This window comes from Eubalaena glacialis, chromosome 5 (assembly GCF_028564815.1).
Source record: "Eubalaena glacialis isolate mEubGla1 chromosome 5, mEubGla1.1.hap2.+ XY, whole genome shotgun sequence".
Lineage (NCBI taxonomy): Eukaryota > Metazoa > Chordata > Mammalia > Artiodactyla > Balaenidae > Eubalaena > Eubalaena glacialis.
Window position 1 is genome coordinate 94,870,919 of NC_083720.1, and position 26,065 is coordinate 94,896,983.

The window sequence follows — 26,065 nt, forward strand, 5'->3', positions numbered from 1 at the left end:
TCTGTCATACAGAGTGAAGTAAGTCAGAAAGAGAAAAACAAATACAGTATGATAACACATATATATGGAATCTAAGGAAAAAAAAAAAAAAGGTCATGATGAACCTAGTGGCAAGACGGGAATAAAGACACAGACCTACTAGAGAATGGACTTGAGGATATGGGGAGGGGGAGGGGTGAGATGTGACAGGGTGAGAGAGTGTCATGGACATATATACACTACCAAATGTAAAATAGATAGCTAGTGGGAAGCAGCCGCATAGCACAGGGAGATCAGCTCGGTGCTTTGTGACCACCTAGAGGGGTGGGATAGGGAGGGTGGGAGGGAGGGAGATGCAAGAGGGAAGAGATATGGGGACATATGTATATGTATAACTGATTCACTTTGTTATAAAGCAGAAACTAACACACCATTGTAAAGCAATTATACTTCAATAAAGATGTTAAAAAAAAAAAGATATATCAAGAAAAATTTTAAAATAGTTTGAATGAAATGAAAATGAAAATAAAACTTACCAAAATGTGTGTGATATAGCAAAAGTAGGGCTTAGAGGGAAATTCATAGCACTGAATGCACATATTAGAAAAAAAGAAAGATCTAAAACCAATAATCTAAGCTTCTTTGGGAATTTAGGAAAAAATAAGAGCAAATTAGATCCAAAGCAAGCAAAGAAAATACAAATAAAATTTAAAGCTGAAATCAATGGAATTAAAAAGAGGAAACCAACAGAGATAATCAATGACCCAAAAGCAGGTTCTTAAACCTGCTTTTTATTAAAGATCAATAAAATTAGTAAGTCTCTAGCCAGGCTAACTAAGAAAAAAAGAGAGGATACAAAAATTTCTATCAGAAAGAGGTGACATCATCACAGATCCCATGGACATTAAAAGCATAATAAAGGAATATTATGAACAACTCTGTACCCACAAATTTGATAACCTAGATGAAATGGACCAATTCCTTGAAAGACATAATCTGTCAGAACTTACATAAGAAGAAATAGACAATCTGAATAGGCCTATATCTATTAAAGAAATTAAATCAATAATTAATAACCTTTCAAAACAGAAAGCACCAGGCCTAAATGGGTTTACTGCTGAACTCTAACAAACATTTAAGGAAAAGATTATACCAACTCTCTACAATCTCTTCCAGAAAATAGATGTAGACAGAATATTTCCTAAGTCATTCTAAGAGACCAGCATTACCCTGATACCAAAACCAAAAACACTAGAAGAAAAGAAAACTATAGACTAATATCTCTCATGAACATAGATATAAAAATATTCAACAAAATATTACTAAGTACAATACAACAATCTATTTTAAGAACTACATCCGACAATCAAGTGGGAATTATCCCAGTTATATAAAGCTAGTTCAACATTCAAAAATCAATTAATATAATCTATCACCATCAACAGGCTAAAGAGGAAAAATCGCATGATTAAATTAATAGAGGCAGAAAATGCATCTGACAAAAGCCAACATCCACCCATGATAAAAACTCTCAGCAAAAGGCCATTTACAACCAACCCATAGCCAACATAATACTCAACAGTGAAAAGCTGAATGCCTTCCCACTAAATTCAGTAACAAGACAAGGATGTCCACTCTTGCTGCTTCCATTTAACACAGTAGTGGAAGTCCTAGCCACAGCAATCAGACAAGAAAAAGAAATAAAAGGTGTCCAAATTGGAAGGGAAGAGGTAAAACATTTGCAGATGACGTGATACTCTATATAGAGAACCCTAAAGTCTCTACCCAAAAACTATTAGAATAAATGAATTCAGCAAGGTTGCAGGATACAAGATTAACGTACAGAAATCTGTTCCATTCCTGTACACTAATAATGAAATATCAGAAAGTGAAAGTTAAAAAAAATCCCACTTAAAATTGCGTCCAAAAATATAAAATACCTAGGAATAAACTTAACCAAGGATGTGAAGGACCTGTACTCTGAAAACTATAAAACACTGATAAAGGAAACTAAAGATGATTCAAAGAAATGGAAAGATATCTCATGCTCTTGGATTGTAAGAAATAATCTTATTAAAATGGCCATACTATCCAAAGCAATCTACAGATTTAACCCAATCCCTATCAAAATACCCCATGACATTTTTCACAGAACTAGAACAAATAATCCTAAAATTTATATGGGACCACAAAATTGCCAAAGCAATCCTGAGAAAAAAGAACAAAGCTGGACGTATAACCCTCCCAGACTTCAGACTATCCTATAAAGTTACAGTAATCAAAATAGTGTAGTACTGGCACAAAAACAAACACATAGATCAATGGAACAGAATGGAGAGCCCAGAAATAAACCCAGGCACCTTCAGTCAATTAATCTATGACAAAGGAGGCAAGAATATACAGTGGAGAAAAGACAGTTTCTTCAACATAGCCACATGTAAAACAATGAGATTAGAACATTTCCTCACACCATATACAAAAATAAACTCAAAATGGTTTGGAGACCTAAATGTAAAACCTGAAACAATAAAACTCCCATAAGAGAACATAGGTGGAACATTCTCTGACATATTTTCTTGGACCAGTCTCCTAAGGCAAAAGAAATAAAAGCAAAAATAAACAAATGGGACCTAATTAAATTTAAAAGTTTTTGAACAGCAGAGGAAACTTTCCATTAACAAAATGAAAAGACTACTTACAGAGTGGGAGAATATATTTGCAAATTATGTGACTGACAAGGGGTTAATATCCAAAATACACAAACAGAGCATATAACTCAATATCAAACAAACAAACAATCCAATCAAAAAAATGAGCATAAGTCTTGAATAGATATTTTTCCGAAGAAGACATACAGATGGCTAACAGGCACATGGAAAGATGCTCAACATCACTAATTATTAGAGAAATACAAATCAAAACCACAAAGAGGTATCACCTCATACCTGTCAGAATGGCTATCATCAAAAAGTCTACAAATAGAGAATTCCCTGGTGGTCCAGGGTTAGCACTTGCTGCTTTCACTGCTGTAGGCCCAGGTTCAATCCCTGGTTGGGGAACTACGATCCTGCAAGCCATGCAGTGCAGCCAAAAAAAAAAAAAAAGTCTACAAAAACAAATGTTGGCAAGGATGTGGAGAAAAGGGAACTCTCATACACTGTTGGTGGGAACGTAAATTGGTGCAGCCACTATGGATAACAGTATGAAGGTTCTTTAAAAAACCAAAAATTGAACTACTATATGATCCAGTAATTCCACTCCTGGGTAAATATCCAGAAAAAACAAAAACACTAATTTGAAAAGATACATGCACCCCAATGTTCACAGCAAGTAATATTTACAGTAGCCAAGACATGGAAGCAACCCAAATGCCTATGAACAGACAACTGGATTAAGAAGATGTGACACATAGATATACACACACACACATACACACACACACACAATGGATACTACTCAGCCATAAAAAAGAATGTAATACTGCCAGTTGCAGCAATGTGGATGGACATAGAGAACACTATGTTTAGTGAAATAAGTCAGACAGAGAAATTGTTTAGATTCCACATAAGATATCACTTATATGTGAAATCTAAAAATATAATACAAATGAATATATATGCAAAACAGAAACAGACTCACAGATAAAGAAAACAAACTTGTGGTTACCAAAGGGGAGAGGGGTGGGGAAGGGACAAATCAGGGGTATGAGATTAACTACTATATATAAAATAGATAAGCGACAAGGATATACCGTATAGCAGAGGGAATTATACCCATTATCTTATAGTAACCTATAATGGAATATAATCTGCAAAAATATTGAATGTTGAAAATATTGAACAATCGGATTTTAAAATTAAAAACACAATACCATTCACATTAGTACCAAAGATATAGAATTCTTAGGTATAAATCTAACAAAATATGTACAAGATCTACATGAGTAACACTACAAAATTCTGATGTAAGAAATCAAAGAAGAGCTAAATAAATGGAGAGATATTCCATGTTCATGGATAAGAAGACCCAATATTGTTAAGATATCAGTTTTTTCCAACCTGATTTATGAATTAAATACAATCTTAATCAAAACCCCAATAATTCTTTAAATTTTGTTGATATTGACAAACTGATTCTACTGTTTATATGGGAAGGCAAAAACCCCAGAAGAGCTAAGACAATAGTGAAGGTGAACAAAGTTGGAGAATTGACACTATCCAAGTTCAAGATTTACTGCAGGGCTTCCCTGGTGGCGCAGTGGTTGAGAGTCTGCCTGCCAGTGCAGGGGACACGGGTTCAAGCTCTGGTCTGGGAGGATCCCACATGCCACGGAGCAACTAGGCCCATGAGCCACGACTGCTAAGCCTGCGCGTCTGGAGCTTGTGCTCCGCAACAAGAGAGGCCACGACAGTGAGAGGCCTGCGCACCGTGATGAAGAGTGGCCCCCACTCCCTGCAACTAGAGAAAGCCCACGCACAGAAACGAAGACCCAACACAGCCAAAAATAAATAAATAAATAAAATTAAAAAAAAAAAAGATTTACTGTAATAAGACAGTGTGGTACTGGTAAAAGAACAGACAAATAGACTGATGGAACAGAATAAAATAAAGATCCCAGAAACAGTCCCACACAAATATAGCCAACTGATCTTCAACAAAAGAGCAAAGGTACTATTAGAAAGGTACTTACTATTAGAAAGGGCACTATTTTCAACTAGTGGTGCTGGAAAAACTGGACATCCACATGCAGAAAAAAATGAATCTAGATGCAGACCTTATATCTTCCACAAAAATTAACTCAAAGTGAATCACAGACCTAAATGTAAAATTCCAGACTATAAAACTCCTAGAGGATAATATAGGAGAAAATTTAGATGACCTTAGGTTTAGTGATGACTTTTGAGATACAACATCAAAAGCATGATCCATGAAAGAAAAATATCAGTAAATTGTACTTTATTAACCTTAAAAACTTTTCTTTGTGAAAGATAATGTTTAAAAAAATGGAAATATAAACCACAGACTGGTAGAAAATCTTTTCAAAACACATAACTGATAAAAGACTGGTAACCAAAATACACCCCAAAAAAGAACCTCTTAAAATTCAACAATAAGAAAATTTTTTTAATGCCCATTTAAAAAATGGGTAAAAGTTTGGAACAGACATCTCACCATAGAAAATACGTATATGGTAAATAAACATATGAAAATAGGCTCAACATTGTATTTCATTAAGGAATTTCAAAGTCAAACAACAAGATATCATACTACACTACATTCCTATTAGAATGGCTAAAATCCAAACACTGACAACACCAAATGTTGTCAAGGATGGGGAGCAACAGGAACTCTTATTCACTGCTGGTGAGATTACAAAATGGTACAGCCTCTTTGGAAGACAGTTTCGTAGTTTCTTACAAAACTAAACATGTTCTTACTATACAATGCAGCAGTCATGCTCTGTAGTATTTCAACAGAGTTGAAAACTTATGTCTGTGAAAAACCTGCACACAGATGTTTATCTGCACATAGATTTATTCATAATCTGCCAAAACTTGGAAGCAATCAAGATATCCTTCAATAGGTGAATGGATAAACAAACTGTGGTACATCCATACTATGGAATATTATTCAGTGAAAAAGAAATTAGCTACTAAGGGATGAAAAGATATGAAGGAATCTTGCAAGCATATTGCTAAGTGAAAGAAGCCAATCTGAAAAGACTATATACTATATGATTCCAATTATATGATATTCTGGAAAAGACAAAACTACAAAGAGAGTAAAAAGATCACTGGTTGCCAGGGGTTCAGGGGAAGGGGCAGGGAACAGATGAACAGGTGAAGCACAGGGCATTTTTACAGCAGTGAAACTATTTTGTATAATACTATAATGGTCGATACACACCATCATACATATGTCAAAACCCACAGAATGTACAAGGAGTGAACCCCAATGTAAATTATAGACTTTAGTTAATAATAATGTATCAATATTGGCTTATCAATTGTAACAAATGTACCACATTAATGCAAGATATTGGTAATAGGAGAAACTGGGGGGAGGGAGGGGTAGGGCAAAGGGAATCTATGGGAGCTCTCTAAACTTTCTGCTCAATTCTCTGTAAAGTTAAAACTACCCTAAAAAAATAGTCTATTAATTTAAAAAGAAAAAAAAAGAAACAGTGAACTTTGGAAGCAAAAATGACAACATAAAATCATATCAATTTATATCTTTATCAGTAAGGTATGATACAAGAGTGGCCATTATGCTGCACCCTTCCCATTACCATTTGACCATTTTATATGCAAAATTGTTAGTTTTGCATTAATATGCAGCAATTATTATTTGTTTATAAATGAGTTTGAACATTTTTCATGTTTATTGACTACATGCATTTCTTATGTGAATTTTGTATCCATATCTTTAGTACACTTTTTTTTTAGAGTATATGCTATCTTCATCTGGGTATGTAAAAACTCTATCATATACATTAACCCTTTATTTATTAGAAATATTTTTCTAGTTTGTGATTTCATTTTGATTTTGTTTCTGGTGGTTTTGTGATTTAAGTTTTATTTACTCAAAATAATCATTCTTTTTTAAATTAATTAATTAATTAATTATTTTTGGCTGTGTTGGGTCTTTGTTGCTGTGCGCGGGCTTTCTTTAGTTGCGGCGAGCGGGGGCTACTCTTCATTGCAGTGCGCGGGCTTCTCATTGCGGTGGCTTCTCTTGTTGCGGAGCACGGGCTCTAGGCGAGCGGGCTCAGCAGTTGTGGGTTGCGGGCTCTAGAGTGCAGGCTCAGTAGTTGTGGCACACAGGCTTAGTTGCTCCGCGGCACGTGGGATCTTCCCAGACCAGGGCTCGAACCCGTGTCCCTTGCATTGGCAGGTGGATTCTTAACCTCTGCGTCACCAGGGAAGTCCCAATCGTTCCTCTTAATGTTCATAAATCTTGTAATACTTTCACTGATTCATTTTTAATACTTTTGCTGTTTGATTCATATGGAACATATTTTGATTTATAACACGAGCAAAATATACTTTTAAAAATTAGAAAATAGCTAGGAAATGAACAATTTAAAAACATTCTTGGCCTTCCCTGGTGGCGCAGTGGTTGAGAATCTGCCTGCCAATGCAGGGGACGCGGGTTCGAGCCCTGGTCTGGGAGGATCCCACATGCTGCGGAGCGGCTAGGCCCGTGAGCCACAATTACTGAGCCTGCACGTCTGGAGCCTGTGCTCCGCAACTAGAGAGGCCGCGATGGTGAGAGGCCCGCGCATCGCAATGAAGAGTGGCCCCCACTTGCCGCAACTGGAGAGGACCCTCGCACAGAGACGAAGACCCAACACAGCCATAAATAAATAGATAAATAATAAAGAATGAGGATTAAAAAATTAAAAAAAAATAATGCAAAATAAACGAGAATAGTCGGAATATTTTAAACAAAAAAAACAAAAAAAAACATTCTTTACATATGACTCCTGTCTGGCTGGTAAAGAAATAGCTACATATAAGCTCTTCCTGAAGTTACTGGAGCCCGTCAAAGAATCTTGTTCTCTCCCACTCCAATCTCTGACCCTTAGGATACACATTAAGGCTATTGCTAGGGGACATACATTTTCAGGTTAAAACTTCTACAAGCTTTTTTGGTTTCAAGGGAAGAATATAAGCTTATACTGTTGTTGTTAAACTTAAGGTTTATTTTGTGATTTGATTAGCTTCCTATTACATTTTGACTCTGAAATCATTTTATGTTAAATTTGTTTCCAAAATACCTTGCAAATTATCTCTCTAATGTACCTCCATCTTCCCCAAATACTGTTCTCTCTAATGGCCTTGAGTCCATTACAGGCAAACTTATGAGTTATAATGTAAGATAAGTAATGTCTAGGGAGAATGTGTGCTTTTCAACTCCTCCTAGCTCCATTCTCCAAAGATAGAAGATGAATGTAAAAGCTAAAAATAAAAGCTTGATCTCATTCAGTTTGAATTAGACTATTCTATTTTGAGAATGTCTGACCAAATCCATCTCCTATAATACTTATGTTCCTGTCAGAAGGCGGTAATAAAAATGGAATATAAATATACTGTTTAGAATATAAATATATTATTTATATTGTATACTAAAAATGGGTGAGTAGGAAATAAGACAAAAGTTACAAAGTCTTGCTGAAAATCTTGCTCACATCATGGGTACTTCAATGACAAAGATCAAGCACAGCTAGCACAAATTACAGTGCATGTGTACGGAATCTGATATATAAACAAAATAAATTATATGATCCTGGAAATATTTTATTTTTATATGCTACAATAGCCTTTATCTGAAACTTTCATCTAAAATCTTCTATGTCAAGCTACCAATTATTTGTGTGTATGTGTCTGTCTGTGTAGGTATGTATTTAGATACACATACATATATACATGTTCTTGGTGTTTGAGCTTGGATCAAATCACATAATATAATTTTTCTGGTTCTACCATTTTCTCACCTGTTAAAACTAGGGCAATCAATTGGATAATTTTTAATGCCTTTGTACCTCCAAAATGGTATAATACTCACTCACAAAGACCTAATGAAATACACTATTTGTTCAGGTAGAGTATCTATTTATGTCATCATTCATTTATTTTGTTTATAAACAGCATTCAACAGTGTGGTGTAAAGAATCAGTACAGTAAAACTGGCTAAGGAGACAGGTTCTAGGCTCAGGCTATCTTGGTTAAGTGTTGGCACAACTGGGTTTTTGGAGTGTGAACTCTGTAAGTCACTTAGCTTCTCCAAGCCTCAGTTTCCTCCTCTGTAAAATAAGTATAATAACAGCACTTATCTCGTGTGGGTGGTTGTGAGGAATAAATTATATAATCTATAGAAAGTATGCTGCACAGTGCCTGGGGTTCAGTAAGTAATCACTATTATTAGAATCATGGAACAAAAAGACTAAAACGAAACGAGATAAATGAAGGGGCAATGCAGAACAAAGCACATAGAAATATTCTACTTTTAAACGTAAAACTTGGCATTTATTTTTGCTCTATCTGAAGCCCCACTAAAATGACACTAAAGAAATTAACAAGGGTAAAGAGGAAAGGAGAGATAACATTAGATGAGTAATGATGATAAAATTTTGGGAGATGGAAAGCAAATAGGTAATTCATAATTAATTTAGCAGAATAAAGAAAGCTAAAACATCAAGTACCTGCACAGAAGTAGCCAGGAAGCAGCAAGCTGCTCTGCATCACAGTATTCCAGAAAGACTCAGGAAATGGAGGCCTTGTGTATTTCTAAAGGCCAGGGTAAGGGACAGGGCAGCAAAATGGGAGGACTGGCTAAAAGTTTATGGTAGAAGCTGTGAGAATACCAGGTGTACTCCCCACGTAGTCAGGTACTAATTCGTTCTTTTCCCCTAAATACATTTAGAGGCTTAGTCTCTGGGTGAGGTTGAACCAAAGGACTTTAGGCTCCAAAAGGATATCTGGCATGGCAGGAGTAAGGTTGCAAACTGAAAATATAAGCATAAAGTAAGATTTATAGATATATAGATACCCCAGATTCCCTGCCCCACTCACCTCTCAGAATACTGGCAGATAGATTTATATCTACAAGTCTGTAGTAAGACAATCGCTCTTTAAGGGAATTAACAGGACCAAGAAAAAAAACTAAGATAATTTTTGGATCCCTCAGTTAAAAAGTAATACCTAACCACCTACTAGCTAACAAATCCTGTGAACCTTACAAAGTGCTTTTCATTGGCTTTTTAGGGCCTCAGTCTTAAATATGAATGGACAGCCAATGATCACCAAACAGTGAAGGAAAATCTCCAACATGAAAGACAGACATCAGAACAAACAGAAAAAAAATGAATTCAAAGAAACAGCAATAATTCAGGTAACAGAAGAAATTATTGAAAAACTGATACTAATATCCTTAAACGGAAATGAGGAAGTACCACATCCACAAAAGAACATAAAACTATATAAAGAGAAGATTTAAAAAACAAGAAAAGGCTCCTGGAAATTTTTTAAAATACATGATATCAGAAAAAAAATTCAATAGATGTTTGGAAGATAGAGTTGAGGAGTTTTCCCAGAAGGTGGGAATAAAATATGAGGAGATGGAAATTGGAAGTCAAAATTAAAGGAGATTAGAGAATAAATCCAGAAGGCTTAATAGGTGACTTAACAGGAATTCTAGAAAGAGAGAACTGAAAAAGTGAAGGAAGAAAATGATCAAATAAATGACACAAGAAAAGTTCAGAGAAGAAGAACATAAGAGCCTGCACAATGAAGGGAAAAAGACCCCCAGCAGAGATCATCCTGAAATGAATACCAGAGGGAAAGAAAAGACTCTAAAAGCTTTGAGAAACAAACAAACAGGTCACATACAAAAGCCCTGGAATAAAAATGGCACAATAGCAACAACATTTTGCACATCAATCAAATGTAAGTGAAGAATAAAGGTATTTTCAGACATGCAAGGTTTTAAAACACATAATGAATGAAATGCACCCATTCTCAGGAAACCACTGGATTATATAATCTCTGCCAAATGCTGGCAAGGCTGTGGAACAAGAGGAACTCTCATTCACAGCTAGTGGGAGTGTAAAATGGTACAGCCACCTTGGAAGACAGTTTGGTAGTTTCTTACAAAACTAAACAGATTCTTACCATATGACCCAGCAATCATGCTCTTGATATTTGCCCAAAGGAGTTGAAAACATGTCCACTCAAAAACCTGCACATGGATGTTTATAACAGCTTTATTCACAATCACCAAACTTTGGAAGCAACCAAGGTGCCCTTTAGTAGATGAACAGATAAACTGTGGTACATACAGACAATGAATATTCAGTGCTAAAAAGAAATGAACTATCAAGCCATGAAAAGACATGGAGGAATCTTAAATACATATTACTAAGTGAAAGAAGCCAATCTGAAAAGGCTACATACTGTATGATTCCAACTCAATGACATTCTGGAAAAGGTAAAACTGGGAGAAAATAAAAAGATCAATGGTTGCCAGGGGTGGAATGGGGGGAAGGCAGAACTTTTAGGAAAGTGAAAATACTTTGTATGATATGAAAATGATGGATATATGTCAATTATGACCTATGTATAAACATTTGTCCAAATCCATAGAATGTACCATGCCAAGAGCAAACCCCAAGGTAAACTATGGACTTTGGGTGATTATGATGTGTCAATGTAGGTTCATCCTTGATAACACATCATTCTGGTGAATGATGTTGATAATGCGGAGGCTGTGCATGTGTGAGGGCAGGGAGTATATGGGAAATCTTTGTATCTTCTTTTCAATTTTGGTGTGAATCTAAAACTGCTCTAAAAAATAGTCTTGAAAAAAAGGCAGCAAAAAGAGCAGACAAAAATATGACTAGAAACCAAGAGAAACAATGGTCACAAGTTCATAGGGGATTCAGATAATGGAGTTATGACATACCGATTTAAAAAATAAAGTTACTTAATAGTACAAGTCTCAGAAGGAAACAAGAGAATGGGGCAGAAAAAATAGTCAAGAATATAAAAGATAAAAATTTTCCAAAATCAATGAAAGATATCAATCCACACATCCAGGAAGATCAGTGAGCCCTAAGAAAGATAAATATAAAGAAGACTACACGTAGGCACATCACAGTCAAACTGCTTAAACCAAAACAAAGAGAAAATCTTTACAGTGGTTAGAGAAAAAAAGTACCTCCCAAAAAGCGACAATAAGACTTAAAACTGACTTGTCAGTAGAAACAATGAAAACCTAACACAGTATTTTACAATGAATTCATTCACCCATTAGACAAACATGTACTGAATACCTACCACATGCTAGATACTGTTCCAGGTGCTTGGAACACAACAGTGAATAAAACAAAGAATGGGGGGGGGTCTGGGCAAGATGGCGGAAGAGTAAGACGCGGAGATCACCTTCCTTCCCACAGATACAGTAGAAATACATCTACACGTGGAACTGCTCCTACAGAACACCCACTGAACGCTGGTAGAAAACGTCAGACCTCCCAAAAGGCAAGAAACTCCCCACGTACTTGGGTAGGGCAAAAGAAAAAAGAAATAACAGAGACAAAAGAATAGGGACGGGACCTGCACCAGTGGGAGGGAGCTGTGAAGGAGGAAAGGTTTCCACACACTAGGAGGCCCCTTCGCGGGCGGAGACTGCAGGTGGCGGAGGGGGGAAGCTTCGGAGCCACGGAGGAGAGCACAGCAACAGGGGTGCAGAGGGCAAAGTGGAGAGATTCCCACACAGAGGCTCGGCGCCGAGCAGCACTCACCAGCCCGAGAGGCTTGTCTGCTCACCCGCCGGGGCGGGCGGGGCTGGGAGCTGAGGCTCGGGCTTCGGTCGGATCGCAGGGAGAGGACTGGGGTTGACGGCGTGAACACAGCCTGAAGGAGTTAGCGCACCACAGCTAGCCGGGAGGGAGCCCAGAAAAAGTCTGCAGCTGCCGAAGAGGCAAGAAACTTTTTCTTGCCTCTTTGTTTCGCGGCATGCAAGGAGAGGGGATTCAGAGCGCCACCTAAACGAACTCCAGAGACGGGCGCGAGCTGCGGCTATCAGCGCAAACCCCAGAGACGGGCATGAGACGCTAAGGCTGCTGCTGCCACCACCAAGAAGCCTGTGTTCGAGCACAGGTCACTCTCCACACCGCCCCTCCCGGGAGCCGGTGCAGCCCGCCACGGCCAGGCTCCCGTGATCCAGGGACAACTTCCCCGGGAGAACGCACGGCGCGCCTCAGGCTGCTGCAACGTCACGCCGGCCTCTGCCGCCGCAGGCTCGCCCCGCATCCGTACCCCTCCCTCCCCCCGGCCTGAGTGAGCCAGAGCCCCCAACGCAGCTGCTCCTTTAACCCCGTTCTGTCTGGGCGGGGAACAGACGCCCTCAGGCGACCTACATGCAGAGGCGGGTCCAAATCCAAAGCTGAACCCTGGGAGCTATGCGAACAAAGAAGAGAAAGGGAAATCTCTCCCAGCAGCCTCAGAAGCAGCGGATTAAAGCTCCACAAACAACTCGATGTGCCTGCATCTGTTGAATACCTAAATAGACAACGAATCATCCCAAATTCAGGAGGTGGACTTTGGGAGCAGGATATATTAATTTTTCCCCTTTTCCTTTTTTTGTGAGTGTATATGTGTATGCTTCTGGGTGAGACTTTGTCTGTATAGCTTTGCTTTCACCATTAGTCCTAGGGTTAGGTCCGTCCGTTTTTTTTTCTTTTGTTTTTACTTAAAAAATTTATTTTTCCTAATAAATGTTTTCTTAATAATTTTTTCCTTATTTTCTATTTTTAAAAATTAAAAAAAAATTTTTTTAATAATTTTTTTCATATTTTTTATTTTAAAAAATTAAAAATTTTTTTCTTAACAATTTTTTTCTTATTTTTATAATAAAAAATAAATAAATCTATTTTTAAAAATTAAAAAAAAATATTTTCTTAATAAATTTATTCTTAATAATTTTTTTCTTATTTTTTATTACAATAGCTTTGTTTTATTTTATTTTATCCTCTTTCTTTCTTTCTTTCTATTTTTTCTCCCTTTTATTCTGAGCCGTGTGGATGAAAGGCTCTTGGTGCTCCAGCCAGGCATCTGGGCTGTGCCTCTGAGGTGGGAGAGCCAACTTCAGGACACTGGTCCACAAGAGACCTCCCAGCTCCACGTAATACCAAATGGCGAAAATCTCTCAGAGATCTCCATCTCAACATCAAGACCCAGCTTCACTCAACGACCAGCAAGCTACAGTGCTGGACACCCTATGCCAAACAACTAGCAAGACAGGAACACAGCCCCATCTATTAGCAGAGAGGCTGCCTAAAATCATAATAAGGCCACAGACACCCCAAAACACACCACCAGACGTGGACGTGCCCACCAGAAAGACAAGATCAAACCTCATCCACCAGAACACAGGCACTAGTCCCCTCCACCAGGAAACCTACACAACCCACTGAACCAACCTCAGCCACTGGGGACAGATACCAAAAACAACGGGAACTAAGAACCTGCAGCCTGTGAAAAGGAGACCCCAAACACAGTAAGATAAGCAAAATGAGAAGACAAAAAAACACACAGCAGGTGAAGAAGCAGGGTCAAAACACACCAGACCTAACAAATGAAGAGGAAATAGGCAGTCTACCTGAAAAAGAATTCAGAATAATGATAGTAAAGATGATCCAAAATCTTGGAAATAGAACAGACAAAATGCAAGAAACATTTAACAAGGACGTAGAAGAACTAAAGAGGAACCAAGCAACGATGAAAAACACAATAAATGAAATTAAAAATACTCTAGATGGGATCAATAGCAGAATAACTGAGGCAGAAGAACGGATAAGTGACCTGGAAGATAAAATGGTGGAAATAACTACTGCAGAGCAGAATAAAGAAAAAAGAATGAAAAGAACTGAGGACAGTCTCAGAGACCTCTGGGACAACATTAAACGCACCAACATTCGAATTATAGGGGTCCCAGAAGAAGAAGAGAAAAAGAAAGGGACTGAGAAAATATTTGAAGAGATTATAGTTGAAAACTTCCCTAATATGGGAAAGGAAATAGTTAATCAAGTCCAGGAAGCACAGAGAGTCCCATACAGGATAAGTCCAAGGAGAAACACGCCAAGACACATATTAATCAAACTATCAAAAATTAAATATAAAGAAAACATATTAAAAGCAGCAAGGGAAAAACAACAAATAACACACAAGGGAATCCCCATAAGGTTAACAGCTGATCTTTCAGCAGAAACGCTGCAAGCCAGAAGGGAGTGGCAGGATATACTTAAAGTGATGAAGGAGAAAACCTACAACCAAGGTTACTCTACCCAGCAAGGATCTCATTCAGATTTGATGGAGAAATTAAAACCTTTACAGACAAGCAAAAGCTGAGAGAGTTCAGCACCACCAAACCAGCTTTACAACAAATGCTAAAGGAACTTCTCTAGGCAAGAAACACAAGAGAAGGAAAACACCTACAATAACAAACCCAAAATATTTAAGAAAATGGGAATAGGAACATACATATCGATAATTACCTTAAATGTAAATGGATTAAATGCTCCCACCAAAAGACACAGACTTGCTGAATGGATACAAAAACAAGACCCATCTATATGCTGTCTACAAGAGACCCACTTCAGACCTAGAGACACATACAGACTGAAAGTGAGGGGATGGAAAAAGATATTCCATGCAAATGGAAATCAAAAGAAAGCTGGAGTAGCAATTCTCATATCAGACAAAATAGACTTTAAAATAAAGACTATTACAAGAGACAAAGAAGGACACTATATAATGATCAAGGGATCGATCCAAGAGGAAGGTATAACAATTGTAAATATTTATGCACCCAACATAGGAGCACCTCAATACATAAGGCAAATACTAACAGCCATAAAAGGGGAAATCGACAGCAACACATAGTAGGGGACTTTAACACCCCACTTTCACCAATGGACAGATCATCCAAAATGAAAATAAATAAGGAAACACAAGCTTTAAATGATACATTAAACAAGATGGACTTAATTGGTATTTATAGGACATTCCACCCAGAAACAACAGAATACACATTTTTCTCAAGTGCTCATGGAACATTCTCCAGGATAGATCATATCTTGGGTCACAAATCAAGCCTTGGTAAATTTAAGAAAATTGAAATCGTATCAAGTATCTTTTCCGACCACAACGCTATGAGACTAGATATCAATTACAGGAAAAGATCTGTAAAAAATACAAACACATGGAGGCTACACAATACACTACTTAATAACGAAGTGATCACTGAAGAAATCAAAGGGGAAATTAAAAAATACCTAGAAACAAATGACAATGGAGACACGACGACCCAAAACCTATGGGATGCAGCAAAAGCAGTTCTAAGAGGGAAGTTTATAGCAATACAAGCCTACCTCAAGAAACAGGAAACATCTCGAATAAACAACCTAACCTTGCACCTGAAGCAATTAGAGAAAGAAGAGCAAAAAAACCCCAAAGCTAGCAGAAGGAAAGAAATCATAAAGATCAGATCAGAAATAAATGAAAAAGAAATGAAGGAAACAATAGCAAAAATCAAAGAAACTAAAAGCTGGTTCTTTGAGAAGATAAACAAAATTGATAAACCATTAGCCAGACTCATCAAGAGAAAAAGGGAGAAGACTCAAATTAATAGAATTAGAAATGAAAAAGGAGAAGTAACCACTGACACTGCAGAAATACAAACGATCATGAGAGATTACTACAAGCAACTCTATGCCAATAAAATGGACAACCTGGAAGAAATGGACAGATTCTTAGAAATGCTCAACCTGCCGAGACTGAACCAGGAAGAAATAGAAAATATGAACAGACCAATCACAAGCACTGAAATTGAAACTGTGATTAAAAATCTTCCAACACACAAAAGCCCAGGACCAGATGGCTTCACAGGCGAATTCTATCAAACATTTAGAGAAGAGCTAACACCTATCCTTCTCAAACTCTTCCAAAATATTGCAGAGGGAGGAACACTCCCCAACTCATTCTACGAGGCCACCATCACCCTGATACCAAAACCAGGCAAAGATGTCACAAAGAAAGAAAACTACAGGCCAATATCACTGATGAACATAGATGCAAAAATCCTCAACAAAATACTAGCAAACAGAATCCAACAGCACATTAAAAGGATTATACACCATGATCAAGTGGGGTTTATTCCAGGAATGCAAGGATTCTTCAATATACGCAAATCAATCAACGTGATACATCATATTAACAAATGGAAGGAGAAAAACCATATGATCATCTCAATAGATGCAGAGAAAGCTTTCGACAAAATTCAACACCCATTTATGATAAAAGCCCTGCAGAAAGTAGGCATAGAGGGAACTTTCCTCAACATAATAAAGGCCATATATGACAAACCCACAGCCAACATTGTCCTCAATGGTGAAAAACTGAAACCACTTCCACTAAGATCAGGAACAAGACAAGGTTGCCCACTCTCACCACTATTATTCAACATAGTTTTGGAAGTGTTAGCCACAGCAATCAGAGAAGAAAAAGAAATAAAAGGAATCCAAATCGGAAAAGAAGAAGTAAAGCTGTCACTGTTTGCAGATGACATGATACTATACATAGTATAGTATCCTAAAGATGAGAATCCTAAAGATGCTACCAGAAAACTACTAGAGCTAATCAATGAATTTGGTAAAGTAGCAGGATACAAAATTAATGCACAGAAATCTCTTGCATTCCTATATACTAATGATGAAAAATCTGAAAGTGAAATTAAGAAAACACTCCCATTTACCATTGCAACAAAAAGAATAAAATATCTAGGAGTAAACCTACCTAAGGAGACAAAAGACCTGTATGCAGAAAATTATAAGACACTGATGAAAGAAATTAAAGATGATACAAATAGATGGAGAGATATACCATGTTCTTAGACTGGAAGAATCAACATTGTGAAAATGACTCTAGTACCCAAAGCAATCTACAGATTCAATGCAATCCCTATCAAACTACCACTGGCATTTTTCACAGAACTAGAACAAAAAATTTCACAATTTGTATTGAAACACAAAAGACCCCGAATACCCAAAGCAATCTTGAGAAAGAAAAATGGAGCTGGAGGAATCAGGCTCCCTGACTTCAGACTATACTATAAAGCTACAGTAATTAAGACAGTATGATACTGGCACAAAAACAGAAATACAGATCAGTGGAACAGGATAGAAAGCCCAGAGATAAACCCACGCACATATAGTCACCTAATCTTTCATAAAGGGGGTAGGAATATACAGTGGAGAAAAACAAATACCGTATGCTAACACATATATATGGAATCTAAAAAAAAAAAAAAAAGAAAAGAAAATAAATGGTCAGAAGAACCTAGGGGCAAGACGGGAATAAAGATGCAGACCTACTAGAGAATGGACTTGAGGATATGGGGAGGGGGAAGGGTAAGCTGGGACAAAGTGAGAGAGTGGCATGGACATATATACACTACCAAATGTAAAATAGATAGCTAGTGGGAAGCAGCCGCATAGCAGAGGGAGTTCAGCTTGGTGCTTTGTGACCACCTAGAGGGGTGGGATAGGGAGGGTGGGAGGGAGGGAGATGCAAGAGGGAAGAGATATGGGGACATATGTATATGTATAACTGATTCACTTTGTTATAAAGCAGAAACTAACACACCATTGTAAAGCAATTATACTCCAATAAAGATGTTTAAAAAAAAACAAAAACAAAAACAAAGAATGTACATTACAGTTAATGTGTAAAATTATATAATAAACATTTTTAAGGGAAGAAATTGTATAAAACATGCTTAACAGTCTATTTAGATAATACAGTTCATTACTGCTGTTAGAATTACAATTAAAGTTTTAAATTTAATAGACTTATGACTAGTACTTTTTCAGTGATGGATGATATTCTTTATAATCAAGTACAGTCTATGTATTAAAGAGCCTAACTACTAGGCTGGCTTTTGGGTAATGAAAAGTCATGGAATTTCAGAGCTGATCTTCTAGAAAACCCTAGAGATGATCTATAGTCCAGACTCCTCATTAGAGATGAAAAGGAACAATATATTTAACTCAGTTTCCAAGGTCACACAAAGTAGTTAGAGACACATCTTAAGTCCCAATGACTCCTGGTCAAATGTTCTTTGTTATGTTTGTTGTTTGCTTCATGGGGAGAGGGGTTTAATTTAATTTTTATCAATGTAACATGCATACAGTTTTAAAGGTAAAGTGATTTTATAACACTTAAAACAAAAAGCAGCAGTCTCCTTCCCTTCCTCTGCCCACCTCCAGGTTCCAGTCTCCAGAGAGAACCATGTTAACTTCTAATATTGATAATATTCTTTTGTTTGATAGAATGTTACTTGCTGTGTGATAGCTAGTTTATCAGTGCACATAACTCATGTGTGTGAAAAGAGTCCTTTTCAACTTTTTCATTTTGCAGTGCATGCTTTTCATTTAAATGCATAAGCAGGATAACTGGTAGATTACTAGCAACCCTGTTGCTATACGTACAATAGGACTATTAACTAATGAAATTGATTTTCATGTGTGATTTCATGTGTGATTAGACTATAAGACTAGTTACTTACATGAGATAGGAAGCTGGCTGCAGACTGGGAAGACGGTACATTAGAATGAGAATGGGCAGCAGATGACGGCTGTAGAAGGCGTGGTTTCACAGAAGAATTGGAGGTGTATCCAGGGCCCTTAAGTTCCTGGAAGACAATATACATGTGAGCAAAATAACTGTCAACCTACAGTGAGAATTGTGAAATCAAAATGTATTTTTGCAAATATAATTTCAGTCTTACATGTTGAACTTCTACAAAGTTTTAAGCTAAAGTATTAAGCAAGATGATTCTGGTGTATGTTACTCTTCGGGGACTAATCATGGGCTTAGGAAGATGCCTTCACACTTCTGATGGATAAAATCATTCCAGATGTGAAAACATATCTCAGATGGGATGCTACTACGTTGGTTTCTAACTTTGCCAAACACTCCATACGACTTCTGACTTCTACTACGTTGGTTTCTAACTTTGCCAAACACTCCACACTACTTCTGACTACTGAGAAAGATCCTCTCCAACTATGGAGTGCTCTTGCCTGTGAAAATATCCAGTATTGAGACTTTAAAGTAAGTCTGCAACTTTAAAATATACTCGAAAAACAGACATATACTCCAGTGGAAAAATCTATTTTTAAAGAACACATGTTTTGTCATGCAAATTACATCATTTTTCTATTCTCTAAACAAGCCAAACATACTTGACCTCCTGTATACAAACCTCTGGTTCCCCAAGGCAGGTACTTCTATGTTGCCCTCATTCAGTATAGACTTAACATAAAGCATGGTGCTTCAATTTGTTACTATATATGAAAAGGATAGGTATAATCTGTACAATGTACAGATTTTATAATTGCTAATATTAGATAATGTTAAAAGTACACTTGAATGTATCTAAAGTACATGGGGAAAATATGAAAGTATATCAAACCAAGTCATAATCTTTGCTTAAACTACTACTTTTGATGAAAAAAGATCTTACTTTTACATCCAAAGTGCGTTGAAGTTTTAGGCGCACAGATTCTTGTTCCTGACGCTGTATTATATCTTGACATTCTGCAAACTGCAAAGATGCCTACAATCAAGCAACCACATGTGGTTTATCCTCCATTCTTTATGCAATTTTATTTTATTAATGTATAAATGCAGAGTCGCCATCTCTTCAAGGAAACTTCCCCTGTTCTTGGCACAAGGTATTACATTTATCTATTTATTTATCTGTTTTATTCAGAAAACTTGAGAGTAATTGGAGGCCATGTCTTTATCCTCTGTAGCCCCAGCATCTACATGGCATTTAGTATGTGGAGGGCACTCAAAAGAATGAATGAACTAAGGATGAAATGAGCAAACAGCTTTAGCAATGTAAAAACATTTCTATAAAAATAAACACAACTGAAATTCATTGAGTCAATATATCATGTTCTAAGACCTAAGTTTGAATAGGTGGGATCACAGGTCATTTTCTATCACCATGAAGGCTCTGATTTCTCAAGAATCAACAACTAGTCTTGGTATATTTTTAGGCTTCTAGAGTTTTCAGGTGACACAAAGAGAGATTTCCTTCTCTACAATAAATGGAAATGACAAATACAGTGTCATCATTGATCCTTCTCATTCTTTAAGCTGTGTTCCCTACCTGCACTTTCTTTTCTTTTTTTTAAATTAATTATTTGTTGTTTTTTTAAATTTTTGGCTGTGTTGGGTCATCGTTGCTATGTGCGGGCTTTCTCTAGTTGCGGTGAGCGGGGGCTACTCTTCGTTGCAGTGCACGGGCTTCTCACTGTCGTGGCTTCTGTTGTTGCAGAGCACAGGCTCTAGGCGCACAGGCTTCAGTAGTTGTGGCACATGGGCTCAGTAGTTGTGGCTTGTGGGCTCCTGAGTGCAGGCTCAGTAGTTGTGGTGCACGGGCTTAGTTGCTCCACAGCATGTGGGATCTTCCCGGGCCAGGGCTCGAACCTGTGTCCCTTGCATTGGCAGGTAGATTCTCAACCACTGTGCCACCAGGGAAGCTCCCTACCTGCACTTTTTGAACTCCACAAAGTGCCAGACGTTAGCATTACTTTATCTCTGTATGGATATTTTTAACAGACTGTATTCTACCTAGTATTCAAGTCCTTCTTTGATGGTAAGTTAGATTGGTGGTATTTTTAGTTATTCAGGTCACGAAGGATACCAGGAGCATCTTACATCTTATATCTTACTGCTCTTGTGACCTGTTAGCCAGAAAAAAGATAATTTTGTAAAAAGCATGCATCATGACTATGTTTTTAAAGCTCAGCCTTCTGTACAGGATACAGTTTTTTTCTTGTGTGAGGTGACTGGGATACAATACAGTTTGACAGATTTGGTTCCTATCAACATGGAGCTTTCATTCAGAACAATTCTACTTGGTTAATAACTATTTAGTTGATAACTATTTTATATATTTAGTTAATAACCACCTTATCAAGAGCAACTTCCATATTAGCAACCTTTTCTTTCAATCGGCGTTCCTGAGATCGTAGGACTTCTAGTTCTCCCGCCATCTTGTTTTTCTCTGTTGCAACAGTACTCAATTCCTGGCTTAATTTTGTCTTTTCTTCTTTTAGAAAATGCTTTTCCTACAATTACAGAGGAGCAAATATCAGAAATAATATGCTGATGTAGATGCTGAGATGTGATGGAAATATAAAACTATGATGTAAAGATCTGAACTATAGCTTAATTGTTTATGGATTGGAGTTGGGAGCTGCTAGAATTATGTTACCATGTTCTCTCTCATTTTCATCACTACTAGTTTATTACTTCTTTCTAGGCTTATTAAATCTTTGATAAAACCTATGAAATATGTAATAGCTGTGCTGTCATAAAAAGAGACAGTGTTGTGGTGAATTGAGATTGAGTAATCATATACCAAATCAAATTGAAACTTCTTTAAAATGACACAAGAGATTTAAAGAAGACACACGTATTTGAAATCTTTATGGGTTTTCTATTTTGTTTCAAGGTTGAATATTAATTTCACAAATGGTTAAATATTAATTTCACAAATGCCTACTGTAGACCCTCTGGCATAAAAAGAAATAGGACACACGCTCCTGTCCTCAAAGTCACTGTGATCCAGTGATGAGAATGAGCTTACTGATAAACTTATGGAGAATCTTTGGTATCTAACAAAATTTCATTAAAATTAGTTCATTCCTTTAAAATATATCATGAAATGGGTAGAAAAGAACAAATGAATAGTAATCAAGTTAAAATATAAACCTGAACTTACTGAGTCTATATTTCTTTCTATATGTATATTTTTTTCATAGAGAAAATGTTTAATGTAAACAAGGTAGTAGGTATCACCACTGTAATACACATTTGGATACAAATAGTTTTTCCTTTTCTGATGAGTTAGGCAGAAGAGGCTGCAGAAAGAAAGAAGGATTAATTTTTCAAGCTGCCTCCTTCCCGTTTGAGGGGAATGTCATTGAGCTTTGATGAACACCTTCCTTTACTGGGTGCAGGTGTTTCTGGTGACAGCAGGCAGTAACCTCTTACTGCCCTAAGTACCCTTGGGGAGGACGAAGGTAAGCCCTGCTTTAGGTTCCAAATAGGCAAATAATGGAAGAAGAAAAAGAAAAGAACAAATTTAGGATAAGAAATGGAGGGGAGAAAAAAGTGGGAAAGAACAAAAGCACAGGAAATAAATAAGTCCATATGATGAGGGGTAGGCACAAATGTATGTACATATTTGTTAATATTTAGCCTCATTCTAAAAAAAGTATTTCAGCATTTTCGGTATGGGGAAAGCAATTATTTTAGTTGCCCTTATTTTCTGCTTATGCTGTTTACCTTCTCATCTCCATTACAGTCAGTTCTGTTATAACTCTTCTTCTAAAAGTGCAAATTTGTTCCAAAGTGATTGAGGTTATCAGGGAACATTTGAGTATAACACAAATTTCACATCTACTTATGCACAGTTTCATTTATGAGAAATACGGGGTCAGTGCAGAAAACAGCACCCAGCTAAACAGAGCTGCACAGAAATACACAAAAAGCATACATACACACTCTTCAAACAACTATCAGCTCCCTCAGTTTACCTTGGGTTATGAGCTATGTCCATGCACATCCTGTGTTACAGGAAATCCACCTTCTACCCCTTCTTAACAACTCCCACGCTGCAGTTCTTCAATGCACAAGCAAACTTCAGGTCTTTTTTAAGATAAAGGGCCATCCTAATTGTAGTGTTTATGTATCTCTTAACCATTTAACATGTGTAAAACTGTGCTACCATTTTCATTAGGTTCCTGTTTTTCTTTTGTCACTGATGAAGTTCGTTAGTGCTCCTAATCCCACTGTTCTGATGAGCCCCATGGTGGTTTTTATTGCACACTTATGAATAGCGTGGTGATTTCAGTAACACATATGTTGCATTAGAGCAGAACTGAATATGCTTTGTTTATAACCATTCCGTCTCTCTACCACGAATATCCTTTTGCCTACTTCTTGCAGTTAAAATATTAGCTCTTGGACAGCTACATGTAAAAAAAATGAAATTAAAGAGTGAAATTAAAGAGTGAAATTAAAGAGTGAAAACACTCTTTAACACTATACACAAAAATAAACTCAAAATGGATTAAAGACCTAAATGTAAGACCGGACACTGTAAAACTCTTAGAGGAAAACATAGGAAGAACACTCTGACATAAATTGCAGCAATATCTTTTTCGATCCGTCTCCCAGAGTAATGGAAATAAAAACAAAAATAAACAAATGTGACGTAACTAGACTCAAAAGCTTTTGCACAGCAAAGGAAACCACAAACAAAACAAAAAAACAACCCACAGAATGGGAGAAAATATTGCAAATGATGTGACCGAGAAAGGATTCATCTCCAAAATTTACAAACAGCTCATGTGGCTTAATATCATAAAAACAAACAACCCAATCAAAAAATGGGCAGAAGACCTAAATAGACATTTCTCCAGAGAGGACATACAGATGGCCAAGAGGCACATGAAAAGATGTTCAACATCACTAATTATTAGAGAAATAAAAATCAAAACTACAATGAGATATCACCCCACACCAGTCAGAATGGTCATCACCAAAAAATCTACAAACAATAAAATGCTGGAGAGGGTGTGGAGAAAACAGAATCCTCCTATACTGTTGGTGGGAATGTAAATTGGTGCAGCCACTATGGAGAACAGTATGGAGATTCCTTAAAAAACTGAAAATAGAGCTACCATATGATCCAGCAATCCCGCTCCTGGGCATATATCCGAAGAAAATCATTGTTCAAAAGGATACATGCGCCCCAATGTTCACTGCAGCACTGTTAATAATAGCCAGGACATGGAAGCAACCTAAATGTCTATCGACAGATGAATGGATAAAGAAGATGTGGTACGTCTATACAATGGAATATTACTCAGCCATAAAAAAGAATGAAATAATGTCATTTGCAGCAACATGGATGGACCTGGAGATTATCATACTAAGTGAAGTAAGTCAGACAGAGAAAGACAAATATCGTATGATATCGCTTATATGCAGAATCTAAAGAAAATGATACAAATGAACTTATTTACAAAACAGAAACAGACTCACAGACTTAGAGAACGAACTTAGGGTTACTGGGGAGAAGGGTTGTGGCGAGGGATAGATTGGGAGTTTGGGATTGACATATACACACTGCTGTATTTAAAGTACAATAGATAACCAACAAGGACGTATTGTATAGCACAGGGAACTCTGCTCAATATTCTGTAACAACCAAAATAGGAAAAGAATTTGAAAAAGAATAGATACATGGGGACTTCCCTGGTGGCACAGTGGTTAAGAATCCGCCTGCCAATGAAGGGGACACGGGTTTGAGCCCTGGTCCGGGAAGATCCCACATGCCACGGAGCAACTAAGTCCGTGCACCACAACTACTGAAGCCCACACGCCTAGAGCCCACAACAGGAAACTAAGCCTGTGCTCCACAACAGGAAAAGCCACCTCAATGAGAAGCCCGTGCACCACAACGAAGAGTAGTCCCTGCTCGCCACAACTAGAGAAAGCCTGTGCGCAGCAATGAAGAACCAACGTAGCCAAAAATAAATAAATAAATAAATAAATTTATTTTAAAAAAAAGAACAGATACATGCAAAAAAATAATAAAAGAGGACCAAGAAAAAAAATAATAAAATAGAATAAAATTCATTCCAGAGTAGTTACAAAAAAAAAAAATACTAGCTCTTTCAAGGTCCTGCTCAAATGTTCCTTCAGGAACTTTCTCCTCATTCTCTCTGTCAGAAATAAACTCTTGTGTTTCTTCCATCATACTTTGTATCTCTGCTACGTCCTATTCTGTGTTGTAGTTTACTAATGAGTGAACATATTGGCTTCCCCCATTCCAAGGACAGAGACTTACCTTGTTTGCATTTGCCATGGACTCTTCTAAAAATTGTATCTTGCTCTGAAGGGCATCTATCTGACCTCTTTTAGCTGTAATTTGTTTTTGCATCCCCATTGCCACTTTCATAGCTGGAAAAAAAGGAACTAAACTGTATCTTAGTTTCTAAAGTTTCTAAATTTTGAGAGGTGACTATAATTTGATGGTCAAACATTATGAGAAGGTGACAGGTAAGATTCCTCTAAGGCACCTGGACAGTTTCAAGGAAGTGTTCACAGAAAATGTCTTCAGATTTCACAATATTGGGATATAACAATTTTCAGCAGTTACTCAGAGGTTTTGAGCTCAGAAATGTATATAAATGATGATGTTTTGTGATTCCTTGTTAGAATTAATTTCATTGGCCATCATAATTTGCTGTATCTCCAACAGTAATAAATAATGCTGACCAAGTTCATACTTATACATATAGGAAATATATACACACAAAATATATACAGTCATAAAATGAAAAATGTATATAGTATTTTTACTAAAATAATTTTTCTAGAAACGGATATATAAAATACCACCCAAGACATCTACTATTAGTGATCTTTTAAAA

General features: G+C 37.0%; 1 protein-coding gene across 1 annotated transcript in view; it reads right to left on the bottom strand.

Annotated features, from left to right (window-relative positions):
* CCDC158 (coiled-coil domain containing 158) overlaps window positions 1-26,065 on the bottom strand; it is a 103,700-nt gene that overhangs the window by 43,036 nt on the left and 34,599 nt on the right. Inside the window, exons 13-16 of the mRNA XM_061191504.1 lie at window positions 25,480-25,592; window positions 21,527-21,685; window positions 20,068-20,160; window positions 19,108-19,233 (exon numbers count right to left, since the gene is read on the bottom strand). Coding sequence (XP_061047487.1) covers window positions 19,108-19,233; window positions 20,068-20,160; window positions 21,527-21,685; window positions 25,480-25,592 — 491 coding nt within the window. The remainder of the gene's footprint in view (window positions 1-19,107; window positions 19,234-20,067; window positions 20,161-21,526; window positions 21,686-25,479; window positions 25,593-26,065) is intronic.